General features: G+C 40.6%; 2 protein-coding genes across 2 annotated transcripts in view; one reads left to right on the top strand and one right to left on the bottom strand.

Annotated features, from left to right (window-relative positions):
- Positions 1-6,436: 6,436 nt before the first annotated feature.
- On the bottom strand, positions 6,437-9,609 carry LOC118333281 (ADP-ribose glycohydrolase MACROD1-like). The gene is made up of 3 exons (XM_035668851.1): positions 8,749-9,609; positions 7,655-7,753; positions 6,437-6,584 (listed from the first exon to the last, which is right to left on the bottom strand). The coding sequence occupies exons 1-3, from the start codon at positions 9,167-9,169 to the stop codon at positions 6,463-6,465; spliced, it is 642 nt and encodes a 213-aa protein (XP_035524744.1). The 5' UTR covers positions 9,170-9,609; the 3' UTR covers positions 6,437-6,462.
- Positions 9,610-10,601: 992 nt separating this feature from the next.
- Positions 10,602-14,563, top strand: part of LOC118333279 (fermitin family homolog 3-like) — a 14,315-nt gene continuing 10,353 nt past the window's right edge. The window contains exons 1-3 of the mRNA XM_035668849.1: positions 10,602-10,786; positions 12,095-12,257; positions 13,766-13,999. Coding sequence (XP_035524742.1) covers positions 12,134-12,257; positions 13,766-13,999 — 358 coding nt within the window. The 5' untranslated portion in view covers positions 10,602-10,786; positions 12,095-12,133. The remainder of the gene's footprint in view (positions 10,787-12,094; positions 12,258-13,765; positions 14,000-14,563) is intronic.

Here is a 14,563-nt window from a genome sequence, read left to right as displayed (position 1 = left end):
CCCAAGCCCCACTACAGCTGGCGGTCATCATCAACCATGGACTCCTCTGGAATCAATAAAAGATGCTCCACTGCTGGATTGAATTTATATTGAACCCGATGGAAGCATCCAACCTCCAGAAACACTGATATTCAATTATTGATGCTCAGTCCACGCATCCGTCCTCATATAGTGCACTGTAATAATGAAACATTAAGTTGATGTCAGTCAGGAGGTTTCTGCTGGGTCGAGTGTTCAATTTTTAACCATTTGTTTGTTTTAGATCAGTTTTTACATTTTACATAGTAAACATAATGTCAAAGCTATTACCACATCAGGCTTTCCCATAGTGCTGTATAGTGGAAACGCCACCACGCATTAAATATTAACATCACTAACATCCACTAACATCATTAAAAAATTAGTGCTGCAACTAACTATGATTTTCATTATTGATTCATCTGCTGATTACTTTCTTCATTAATTGACAAATTGTCGATGAGACATTGAAGAACTGTGATAAAATGCTATTTTTGGCCAGTCAGTCAAGAACCTAAATACATTAACTGACTATTATATATTACAGAGATTACAACAGATTGAGAGGCTGGAATCACCTTAAAGGACCAGTGTGATTACAACCCCCTCACCTCACGCTCCCATTCCAAGCGTGTAGATGAAACTCTGGTGGCAGCGAAACTCAAGAAAAACGTGATTAGTCCTTAGGTGTCTAATATTAATTCTCTTAACTCCTGAGGGAAATATCTGGCTCTTTCGACATTATGAGAGTGGTGAGAGTGAACTAAAACACTGCAGTTGCAGCCTGACAGCTAAACAATGGGGTGAAACTCACTATAATGCTCCATAAAGCCGAGGGGAGCTGCAGATTCAGGTGATAATTCTCTGTAGGTTCTTCACTATGAGAAACCTTTCACATTGTCATATTGTTTTCACGTTGCCGTTTGATACATTATTATAAAAATATTGATTATAGCTGCTTTAACCTTCTGGGGAAAAGAGCAGATGTCATACTTTTAATGAATGTGGCTATTGTTTTGGCTGCCGTCTGCTACGTAAATTGATCATGAGACCGAATATGTCAGTATTTTCTGGGAAAAACCCTGCATTTTTAGAGTTGAAACAATTACTTAATAATCAATTGGTTTATGAGCAGAAATGTATCAGCAACTATTTGATAATCGATTAATTGTTGTTCTTATAAATGGTTTTTCTGACATTTAAAGACGTCACCATGGACCAAGAAAATAATCACCAGATGAATCGATACTGAATATAATAATTAGTCGCAGGCCTAATGTCTTTTTTTCTACGGAAAGTACAAGTGAAAAATTGGAGTTGTCTCAGATTCAAGGACAAGACATTTTAACGCCGTCACTACAGCAGTTGAGCCACTAAAACAACTGGAGCGAGGCAGCGAGGTACCATCACTTGACAACTCCAGCACCAGGAGTGACCAACGAGGCAGTCAACATCTGTCAAGCAGTCAAGAAATATTGTGTCAAAGAGTGTCATAAGACGGCGAGCCGAAGAAGACAGCCTGAATAATGTTAACAGGCCCACAGTGAACAGCTTGACCGGAGTACGTGTGAAAATGACATCATTCAGGCATGCTGTGTGTGTGAATCTTATTGTTGGTTTAATTAATTTCCTGTATTCCATGTTTCCATACATACATTTCCCCCACAGTGTTTTATTATAGTATGTGCCTCACCTTGCCTGAAATAAAGAACTCTGTTAACATCAGAAGAAACTGTTACATTTGTATTAAATATTTTATACTGATTAGGCTTCAGGGTAGGGCTGCGCAATTCATCCAAATATTATCAGAATCACAATATGGCCAAGTGCAATATCCAAATCGCAGAAGCTGCAATTTTTTCATAAAAGGTAAATGTGACAAAACAGCATTATAATAAAGTACTGTAGTGCTGCAGAGATCTTCTCACCTACAGAGCTTGTTCTCCAGTGATGTGATAAAACATGTGGGGGAGGGTTTCAGTGAAAGGGAAAACTGTGATGCAAAAATGATAATTCCCACACATGAATCAAGAATCACAAAATAAAATCCATCAAAATAATCACAATATGATTTTTTTTTTCGGGGAACAAACAGCAGATAGATCATCGTACATTTACTGCACAATAATGAATCAAACTTTATCCAGGAGGAAGTTAGTTTGATAATCACCAGCTGGACGCTCATGTTTTACAGGCTAAAGTTGGTTTTAATTTCATATTGACCAGCTGGACTTTGTATTGCCACTGTGATCAGTTGGGGTGGGGAGGGCACATGCATCCTAACTTGCTTTAATCAAACTGTTTATCCAGAATCCTCCGTTTTAAAAGGGGCTAGTTATATGATCAGAGCGGTGTTATTTTCGGCAGTGTGTATTAATGAGCTGTGTGTCCCCTGCTATACATAACACTGAAATGTCTACTGTGACTGATTTGCACTACTTGATATTGTCATTTGACTTTGAGCGGAGTCTGCTTCTGACCTTTGTATCGACTACACAGCCAAAGTTGTATTATTATTCCCGATGAGTCGAGCTGCAGGCTTTGATCAGCATCTCAATTTTATTCTGTGAATATCACACAGCTTTTCAAGTCTGCCATTAATCACAAGCAGCTTGTTTGGACTCTCTTTGAAGAAATGCTTGTTCTTTTGACACACCATGTTCCTTTTTAAAAACCTATGTGACAATGGTGTCATGCTGACAGTCACAAGACGTATTTAGTGGAATTTGCGCCCTTCACCTGCCTCATGACTTCCTGACCTTTTTTCCTCTCTGTCTGTCAGCATACCGCCCCTGCAATCCAACTCCTCATCTATCCATCTGGGCTTTTTTTCTAGGTTTCTTATCTGTAAGGAAGTTGCAGTATAGACTACAGACGCTCTCATCCTGTCTGTCACCTGCAGGGCCAGGAAAACTATTGGCTCTTATCTTGTATCTCTCAGCTGTTGCCACGGTGAGTGGGTTTCCAGTGCCAACCAACAGCTTTATCTCTGACCTGCAGAGGAAAACCTGGGAGACCCTATCTCATGCATACACACACGATAGGACACCTGCACAAAACACATGCAAAAATACGACCCCCTGCTAGACATCGTACCCCACACACACACACACACACACACACACCCACACACAACACACAACACACACACCAGCGGGTAAATTGTGCTGTTTTTTATTTCTGGCACAAGCAGGTGCAGCTGTGCAAAGGTGTACATATGCACACATGTATGTAAATCTTGTCAATACATGTGCAAAGGTGAGACACACACACACACACACACACACACACTCTCACACACTCACACAGACTCCCAGCAAGCAGAAATTGTGACGATGACAAGTGGTTCAGCTCTAAAGACTGAGATAGGACCAGAATATTCTTTATCACTTGACGGTGCACGGCTTAATTTTAGGGACAGTTTTTTATAGTCTAGCCTGAAAGATTTAACAGCCGACTCTGTCGCTGCATTTACTCTCACACGGAGTTAACTCCACTGAAAAAAAATAAAAAGGACATTACACAAAAATACTGAAAGAAACTATATGTCGACTTTTTAAATCTTTTTCAGCTAAATCTCAGTTCTATACAGAGAAAAGGTAAAATAAATGGCATTTAATGTCAAACACGATAAACACTACGGTGGCTAAAAGTAAGTGCTGGAATTGAAATGAGGAATAAAACTTTTGCGAGTGAAAATGCAGCTCAGTAGAGCTAAGCAAATTTGCATTTAATCAATTTGAAAAAAGGTTTTAATGCAAAGTTAGTTGCCGAGACGTCGTATCCACACACACACACACACACACTCCAAGAACTCATCACTCCAACGACATTTCATTGTGCAATCCATCTTAATCAGCTAGCCCATCAGAGACAATATATCCTCCCCTCCATCTCTCTCCTTCTCCGGACGGAGTGATTGAGGGGTGTAAAGAGGAGGATGTTTCTGCCCGTCGTCTCCTCCTCCCATAGCCCCCCCCCCAGGACGGCTCTTAAGTGCTTGTGGGTTTTTATGTTTGTAGTGTTTTATAGGAGTGGGCAGGAGCCAGAGGCTGTAAAAGTGTGGAAGGAAGGGGGGGTGGTGGGAGGAGGAAGGAGGAAGGAGGAGGAGAAGGAGGAGTGGAGAGTTACTGTAAATCCAATCTTTATTGAGAGCGACACAAACAACAAACAGTGCCCGCCCAGCCTCCCTGCAACGCCCTGTTTACCTGATCAATCAGCGCTGACTGAGGGAAGGAGAGAGAGAAAGAAGGAAGGAAGGAAGGAAGGAAGGAAGGAGGAAGCAGGATGGAGCAGCATATTACTTTGTTTTACCTGTTAACTCACAGGTCTCCACTGCTTCTGTGTCTGCCTGTATCCACGCACACAAGTGTGTCTCCTAATACATGTGTTTGTTTTTGTGTGTCACTGCGCAGTTAATTGCTAACCACCAGCCAGGCCTGGAAGCCCCCCTCCCAGCCTGCCGATCAGTCTGCCACTATAGCGTAAAGCTGGCTTCAGCTGAATGTTTGCTGGGTTCGGGGCTAAATTATTCTTCAAGGCCTTTCAGAAGAGCCAGAAAAAAAACACCCACAACACTCCCCTCCACATGTCAAAATCCACAGGCACTGTTTTGGCTGCTTTCTAATGCTGATGCTTTGCTGTTAGATCTGCAACGGGAGAACCATTTTGCCAGCAATTTTCCAAATGAGCGTAACTAACTGTCTGTTTTTGTAATTGTTCTCTTGTCCCTCGATTTCCACTCGCTGCTCTCTTTTATTTTAACCTCACATCTCTTTAAGTGCGACTGACATCACTCAGAGCCTCTTAGTCAATCAGTTAGTCATCGAATGAAAAGGTCAGCCGCTTAGTCAACAAAATGACCACAGAGGAGGTCAGCTGGCCAGCCAATCAGTCAGATCGAAAAGGATGATCGGACTCTGCTGCCCAAAACCCCTTCGTGAGTAGCCTGTACCTGCTTGTTGCCATGGTAATGCAGTCCGAGACCTAAATGCTAGCCTGTGTCCCCTCCCTGCCTCTCTTTTATCCTCTTCTTTTCACTCCTCCAGACTCTCCCCTCGCTTTTCTGTCAGTCTGTGTGCTGATTCTCTCTCACGCTCTGTCTCTCAGTCATGTTTCCTCTGGCACTGTTGTGTTTTTCAGTCTGCCTCCCTCACCTTGCCTCGTCCTCTCTGCTAAATGACACTTTACTAGCTGTTTCCTCTTGTTAATTCCACGCCACTTTGCATCGTGCGACTCTGTAAAACACTTGTAAAACACGCAAAGTCGCCTCTACAGGCACACAGAGACAAATTACAATTACTTACTGTATACACACATAATTACTTTAACATTTGCAGGCAGATGCATGCATGAATGCTTGCGAGGACACACAAACACTAGCAATAATGGCATAAATGAGAGTCAACGATCAACATATTCACTGTATGCTGGCACAGCTTACACCTGCTGACAGTCAGCTGCCAATGAAGATCTATCATTTTCTGCTAAAGCCTCATCATCAAGCATCATTTAGGCATGCTGGCCTGCCTCACTCTCCCCTGATGCACCGTCTGTGCCAAGATAACGATTAAATTTCCCCCAAATGCCCAAACAGCCTTGTGGGAAAAGGTCTTCAGTAAATGAACTGGCTTTGGGCTCCATCTAATGGTCACTAGAAAGACTTTAATCCCACTTGTATGTGCTGGAAAACAACAACTGGTGTCTTTACTGTCACCGACAGATGATTATTCATAGCTTTGATCGTATTCTACCTTCACAAAACACCAGCTATCCCTACTGTCGATTTAATCTAAGGAGTTGGTATTTTTAAAGGTCACCTCAGTTTAACTCTGGTTATTTTACATTCAATTCAATTTCAAAGCAGTCTGCCCATAATCCGTTCAGTACTGAGACTCTACATAAACGCGAGCTCCGCTTTCAGCTTTCTTTGCCTCCTTTTGAAGTTTCCAGGGAAACAGTCAACATCCTTCTGATCCTAAACCCTTTTGTTGCGTTGTGTTACATTCACATGTAGTGTATGTTCTTTAAAGAAAACCTCACAGTACAAACGTGTGTAACCATATAAAAGCCCATAGCTGTCCCTCCCACACACTGAGAAAACATACCCATAATCACAGCACAAGCCGCCCTCACAGGTGTTGTTGTGATAAATGTATGTACAATATATGCACATTGATGCACAAACAGACTGGGGGCCGCACTTAGTTTAGCACCCAGTTTTTTTTTTAATCCATAATCCTTTTTCATATTTTCCTTCTGTTTGGCTTTCTTCTTAATTTTGTTCTTGTTTTTTTATTCCCCCTTTTATTTATTTTGTTGCAAATAGAAAAAAATTAAATGACATAAAATGACGTTTTATCTATTTTTTCATTTTATTTGATCACGTGTGAAAATAGATCATTGGTGACCCTATTGGACAACTAACCTACACATTGATCCAACTTACACACACATACCTGCATTGACAATAGCGTCTATCTCCAGCTTGGTGATGTCCCCACTGTAGAGAGAAATCTTCTGGTCTAATTTTTCATTCCTCTGGTAGAGAGGTTTCTCAGAACATCCTGATAATGAGACACATATGCAGCACATTCAGTCTCAGGATCAGTTTTGTTTACCAAAATTCATGTCTTGATAGTTTGTTCTTGGTTTACTGGTCTGCGGTGTTAAAACTGACATGTTAGGTAAATATGGTGAAATTGAGCCAGACTAACAATATTTCAAAATTACTTTCTTTGCAGCAGTTTGGATTTTAATACGATGATACTTCTGACATACTGCGCATTGCTGCTGTAATCTATTATAATCTACAGTGAAAAGACTACGCTGCGTATACCAACCTAGTCAACTCTGGACATACATTTTAAATATATTTCAACGTCCAATATGTAGATTCATTAAAATCTAGTTAACTGGCCTTCTTTACTCACTGTTTTCACAAGGCTGCATACTAAACTTAAATAATTGTATTTAAGCAGCAACGTTTCAGTCTTTTTTTCAATGAAAATGATGTTCACCAGCACTACTGGCTGCAGTAAGTATGACATTATTTCATAACTGATTACAGTGTAGCACACTAAACTATGTACTAACATACGTAACATTCAGGTAACACAGGTTTAAACTTGGGGTTACCAGACAAACACAAACTAAGATATACTGTACCTAGTCAATGTATTTGAGCCCTCTTCTAGGTGTAAAAAGAGAAAAAATTGAATTGTTTGCAGGGCAAATGGTTTCCATATAGGTTAGAAACAAGCAAACAAAATAAAGACAGTTGGAAGCACTTTGCTATTAAGACTTCTAATATGTGATAATAATCTAATTCAGTATGTTCCTTTTTTAGCTTTGTGTGTACGTCCTTGTAAGCATTAGAAGTGTATATTGTGTATGAATACAATACATTTGGCACACAGGGTGTTTTCAACTCTCTTTATGTTTCTCATAATTTGTAAATACTCTTAGTATGCCATTTCATTTAATGTGATGTGTATTGATGTGTATTGTCATATAATATCTGATAGCATTAGTGAAAGTATTCATATCTTTTCATCCCTCCCAGAAAGCCTCACCACCACTACCACCCACCCTGAATGAACCTGACAGTGACGTTGATTGATGTTGGGTGTCTGACCTGCGGTGGGGGTCCACACTGGGATCTTATCCAGTGGCACAGAGCTGGAGGTCTTGTAGTACTGCCGCCTGTCTTTCACAGACAGAGACAGCAAGAAGTCTGCAAGAGACAACGGAGAAAGAGGACAGCCAGTAAATAATCTGTTATCTAGATATATCTATTTAAAATATTTATTTATATTAGAAAACAGAGAAACATTGCTGCTTTTGGCATAACAGACTGAAGAAAAGCTCCTGATTAACCTAATCTGAGGTGTTGTTGGGGGTAAACCCAAGTAAACTCTTTCTTTGAAATGAGCCTGAGAGTTTATTCATCAATTCTTGCATTAACTGTAACAATCAATGAGGGAAACTAGATGGGTAAACAACACTTTGTTTACCACTAACTCTGTATTTACCACTACACCCCTGAACCTAACGAACCATAAAAATCCTACAGAAATCTAAAGTGTGTAGTGTACTGAGATTATTGTGCAATGAGAGTATTTAACGATCCTTTGTGCTCAAGTTTGTTCAAGGGCTGATTCACTTTTTGAAGATATATCAATCGATGATGATTTCTAATTTATTGCACAACTAATGTATTAAGTATAAACTCTAAATATGTGCTAGTCGCAGCTTCTCAATAATTTGTTGGCTTTTCTTCATTTTGTATTATCCTCAAAATAATGTTTATTGGTTTTCAAACAACTATAATTTCAAGACATCCCTTTAGGTTAGATTGGCTACATAAATTAAAATGGTAATAACTGGCCAAAATGTATCTATCTTTTTACATATTGTGTGTATATATTGTGAATTTATGGTGTACTAACTCTACTTTGACATTACAGAAGACAACGTAACTCAGATACAATATGTTTTGTATTTAGTAACTGCATTTCTCTGCACATTTTAAAAGCATTGTGTTGCTAGTATTAGTCTTGGGGAGCAGTGACATTAGCAGCCAGTGCAGCTCTGAGGCAGGGGCTGACAGCTGGACGGGTGTTATGGTTTTGTGACAGCAGACACGTTTCTCTTTGGTTTGTTGACAAAGCCCACTGCAGGGTAGCTGCTGTACCGTTACATTAAAACCCTGCCGGCCTTCAGTCTCACCCTTGGTCTCCTTCCAGTCTCCCTCAGCAGAGTTTAGGTTAACTTTCTGGGCCATGGCGGTGCAGCTCCCGGTGTGGAGATACTGGACCAACGCGAGTGTGCTCACTCCGAGGGCGGCACCGAGGGCGACCTTGCCCAACCAGCCTGCCCGGAGCCGGGGTGCGGCGGACCCGTCCCGCTGGCTGGACTTCCAAATAGCGGCTGTCGCTGTTGTTGAAAACTTCACAGCTCGCAGGGCAGCGTTAATATGGCCGCGGAGAGGACTTGTTGCTGGCTTCCCTCCAAACTGGGGGCTTCCAGAAGTTAAACTATGTCTGAACTTCACACCGGCTCCCTGGAAGTTAGCACAGACGCGGGACAGAGGGCCGGTGAACAGAGGGGCTCTGAGGTATGAGAGCAGAGCTGACATTTGCTTTTCCATGCCTGAATGACACCGACTGGACTATCGGTTCGTGTTACTACAGAGACTCAGGGATCAATGTCAGACACCACCGGGCTTCGGTTTCGTTTCAGATGCGTACACACACCTCTCTGTGTTCAACGCTCTCATGTGCCATTTTTGTTTTGGACGTTAACGTGTGGAATGTACCATTTTTTTTATGGGGGTGTCCGTTATCCGTCGCTAAACGACAAACTTTACCGACTGTCCGTGAGCGTTACTGTGGTGTCCAGTGCTGGTATTAAACGATTAATATTAGTACCAGTGAAAGGGATATGCTGCACATGTGACCAGCTGCTGCTCTATTTTCGACTGTACACCCCGACTAAGATGACATGGGGAAGCCGAAGCCAACGACAAGAGGCTTACGCCGCCTTCAGGACAATCGGAAATATCGGACTTAGAGGATGAGGCCGACGACCGACCAAACAAGCTCGTAAATGCAATAGTTGAAACAAGGAGAGTTAATAAAATATCAATCCTCTGTTGTGAACAGGAAGTCTTGTCTGGAATGAGTACAACCCTCCAAAAGCACTTCATACACTGTATTTGATTTCAAATATAACATGCAATCCAAAAAAAACCCTGATAGCAAGATGACCTCAGCAATATTTCAGTTTGACTAAAGGTTACCCCAATGAGAGAATGTATAAGAATGGCTATTCTGTTCATAGGTGTCACACTTTTGCCAACTACAAGGTATAGACAATTGTGGAATTACTAAATCTCATCAGATGTGGATCCATGTGACTACCTCCTCAAATAGATCTGCTACTAACTAAATGCCAGAAAACATGGTTGTAGTTCAAGGTAGGTTAGATTATTATTTGAAGGTAGAATTATTTTACCCAAATCAACCAGTGAGCTCATTCATCTGTGACAACATCAATATCATCTGGTCTTGTTCCATAGAGAGGAGTCTTATGTGTTTTTGTTATAACTGAACCGAATTATTATTACTATTATATAGTAGAGCATTAAACCTGCTTTCAGTCTTAGAAGGAAATTATCAAGTTATTGGTTCTTATAGCTAACCTTTGTCTATTCATTCTTTACCATTCTTTTTCTTTAAAGCACCAAAAGCACTAGTAAAAGTTAGGATCCATAACCCACACCCTAAAATTAATCATTGCTGATCTTGCATCACACAACATTAGATCACAAGGCAGTATATTGTATGTCTGCTTCTGCAAGAAAAGAGAGGAGAAAGACAAAGAGACAAAGGATTAATGTGTGCTTTCTGTCCATTTAATATCTCTCATAGTCTCCTACATGTGCTGCATGCACATTCACATTCACATGCACACACACACACACACATACATTGCATATGCATCACTCACAGCCTGTCAGTCAAAGCACATTTCCGCCTGGCGGAAACTGACGAGAAAAAAAAAAAGGAACAAGCCTATTTTGACAGAAGTGACACAAGCAGCGCAGACACAGCTACGCAGACCACAACCTGCCCAGCCCAAAGAGAGCCCGAAACTGCTGCATATTTTCTCAGAGAAAACCTGGGAAACTTCTTCAAAGGTCTGACAGAGGCACAGGAGTCCCCCAGTTCTCATTTCTCAAAACCTTGGACCGAGGAGACTAAAGGTATTTTTTGTCAAAATGTGTGTGTGTGTGTGTGTGTGTGTGTGTGTGTGTGACGGCGTGGGAGAAAGTGAGAAAGAATGGAGGATAGAGCGAGTTAGGGCAGGGTGTGTATGTATGTGTGAGGGGGTCATTTATAAGGTCACATCAATTGAATTGAACTTGAATTGAACTGAATTGAACTTGAATTAAATTGAATTGAACTTGAATTGAACTTAATTGGTCTGAACTGGTCACAAATGAACAAGGAGAAAAAGAAAGTTGAGGCCTCCAAAAGAGGTAAGGAGGGGTGCAGGCGTCTCATCTATTCATTGTTGTATACTTTTCTGTGATATTAGTCCTTGAAAGTACAGATACGTGGAGCAAAGACACACATTTTAATATCTTTTAAATAGGCTCACACTTTCATACACATGCAGGGGGTTGCTGTATTGGCATTGGATGAACATCTCACCTTGGGCGGGTCAGAAAGCGGAAGTGTGTTACCCTGGTGATAGTTCAAGTCAGAAGCAGGAAGTAGCCTATTAATCAAACTGGACATGTTGCCAGAATCAACTCACTCATCCAGTGTGTGTGTGGGTGTCTGTGTGTGTTACTGAGTATCATGTGATATCAAAACATGAGTGTTTTTTTCTCACAGTTGATTGGCTGACGTATGATTGACAGGTCATTGTCTGAAACAGGCTTTGTATTATCAAAACTGTCACAGTTCTGTTTTTTAAAATGTCATTTATTACAGTTACAGCATGTGTAACTCAACTTTTTGAAGCAGTTTTATCCTTCTTAAAATTAATTATAAATGTTTTACATTAATATGTAGATTAACTGAAATTGTCTTTCATATTTTAGGCATGTAATGTTCTGAAATGTGATGATCTTTAAATGTTTTCTAAAGGCATTTTAACAATTTATTAATGTATTAAAGTGCATAATTTCTCTGTTGTGACATATATAGGTCTCTAAATTATTAATCACTAAAACATTTTTCATGTCAGACTTTAGGGGACGGTATTGGCAGTTGAATCGAGGAAAAACAAAAGATAGACTAACCTCACTGAAGCGATTCATTATAATTCTTGTTCATCTCGGCCATGGCTGCTTTGTCTGAGCTGTCTCATATCTGTGCTGAACAAAAACACAAAAAATTAAATTTGTCACACATAATGGGTCATTTAAAGAGCATTTGTTGAGCAGCCTTTTGCAACAATTTGTCATCACTTTGACAATGTCACTAACACTTTTTCATACTTTCACTCTTTATGTGCCTGTCCTGCTTTCTTCTCCTTTTCTGCTCTCTGTCTACTCTGTCAGACTCGTCTCCTGCATTTCTCTCTCCCTCTCGCTCCCAGTATGGCGGTGTGGGATCTGTCAGTCACAGTGGAGGACCTGGGGTCTGATGCGCCTCCCGTGACCCTCAGTGTGGCCTCTGACCTTCACGTCGGAGGGGTCATCCTAAAGCTGGTGGAAAAGACACGTGGGTCACTGTTTGTCTGCCTCTGTTTGTCTCCGTCTTTGTCTCTGTCACAGTGCACAAACTAAAAATAGTTACATCATTTGGATGGACAGGCACATATAGTGTGAACTGCATTATTAAATCATCATAGGCCATGCACGGGTAATGCATTTTTTTAAAGCATGCATTTTGTAACCCTACTGTAAAGAGTTAGTGTAACATATATACTCCTCTGTTTGCTCTCATTTGAATTATTTCTAAGGGTACATTTATACCTTTTTATGCCAAACAATAACCAGAGCCATAACTCCAACCTGTGCCTTAACACCAACTTCTTTTTACCTACATTTTACAAACTATTAAACTCAACACTATTAAACTGAAATGTGCAAGATAAGATAATGCTTCATTTTCTAAATTAAATGCTGGTGTAGATTACTCAGTAAGATTGTCCATATATATTTAAAAGTGTTCATGGTTCAGAGATTTTCATACCTACGAATCCAAAAGCACTTGACAATGCATTTCAAGGAGACTGATTACCCATCTTGTGTTTTAATCAATAGTATTGTTTTCTAATTGCCAGTGCAGTAGAATCACTCAGCTGTCTAGTAATTCAGCCCCTGTCCAGTTGAGTGAGGGGACAATACTATTGATCCTGATATGACTTGAACACACAACCTTCTGATCTGAAGTCAGATCCATTACCTTTGTGCTACAGAATGTAACTGATGTTACCTGTTGGTCCTAATGTCAGTTGGTCCTGGCAAACAAACCAAACATTTGACTGGAAACGTCACTGATACCTACGTTGGAGAAGTCCAGCTCCATCAAAGGTGTCTTCCAACAACTCCAAATCCTCCACTTTCACACATATTCTGTATTTAACGATTGTAGAAGTAGAAACAGGAAATTATTGTTTAACAGGCAGCCAGACTACGGTTTGGGGGTAATGTTATTTACTAACCATCAACAGCTAGCAGAACATCAGCCCAGCAGAAGAGAAATGTGCCTCCCAGCAATGTATAACACATTGGCACATTTCTCTTCTTTATTATACTCTAGCTGCCTCCACACATATTTCTGCTCAGATGAAATGTATCAATCGTCCACCAAACTCCTGTTATAGTGAGAGATAGTGAACATGAAAATCCCCAAACTGTCAATGTAAAAGACTGTTATTAGGACCAGTAACTTTATTATTCAGTAACTACACAGAAAGGATATTGCACAGTTGCACACTGGTAAGTTGACTGTGAATAAGAAAAGCTGTTGACCCTGACAACATTGAAAATGAAAGAAACATTATTCTTCCACCACAAAAGTGTCTGTAAAATTGGAGAACAAACTGATAGTGTTATTATTAATTATTCATATTATTACAACCATTTCTATGTCCAGTGGTTCAAAAGCCACTTTTAAGTTCTTGAGGTGAATGTCTGGACTGTGAAAAGTTAAGAACTACAGTCTTCACACATCAGTGCATGAAATAATGGCTGTTAACTGTGTTATGTGTCCGTCCTCTGCAGAGATCAAGCGTGATTGGTCGGACCATGCACTGTGGTGGGAGCAGAAGCAGCAGTGGCTGCTGCGGACAGCCTGGACTCTGGAGAAATATGGTATCCACGCCGATGCCCGGCTGGTCTTCATGCCCCAACATAAGCCCCTAAAGCTGTGTCTGCCCAACGGCATTACCCTGAAGCTCCGAGCCTGCTTCTCCAATCCTGTCTTCCAGACTGTGATGGGTATCTGCAGAATGCTCAGTGAGTCTTTTTTTCTTTATGTTCCTTTATTCCTTCCTTCTTTCATTTCTTTGTTTCTGTTTTTTCATGTTTCTTGTTTCCATCTTTTGCTTCCTTCTTTAGTTTCTTTATTTCCTTTTAAATTTTTTGAGGCAAAGAAAAGGCCAGCGCGAGGCTCCGAATGAGGAAAAGTTCTTAATATTGAGGGTGCACATGGACCCCAGAGTTTGTGATTGTGCTTAAGGTCTGCCCTACAAGTGCACATTAGAAATTAAATAAGATAAGATAAGATATTCCTTTAATAGTCCCACAATTTGGGAAATTCCAAATTCTCAAATGGCCCCTTGTTTGGTGCACTGTATTTACCATCCTTATTCCTATTCTCATTTAGTGTTCGCGTTGAACACAGCATTTTTGCTAATTTTCAGCATAATGGCCAGTACAATCATTTGTGCTGTGTTGTGAATTGTGCACAGAAATGAACCGTTTTGGTCTTGTTCTCATTAAAAGGTCAAATGTAATGTATTTTGTGACCCTGACGTGATTTGAACACGCAACCTTCTGATCTGGAGTCAGACGCGCTAC

Source organism: Morone saxatilis, unplaced genomic scaffold (genome assembly GCF_004916995.1).
Source record: "Morone saxatilis isolate NCDOM2014 unplaced genomic scaffold, NCSU_SB_2.0 Contig22, whole genome shotgun sequence".
Taxonomy (NCBI): Eukaryota; Metazoa; Chordata; class Actinopteri; family Moronidae; genus Morone; species Morone saxatilis.
Note: the sequence above shows the minus strand (reverse complement) of the source record. Positions and strands in the feature narration are given on the sequence as shown.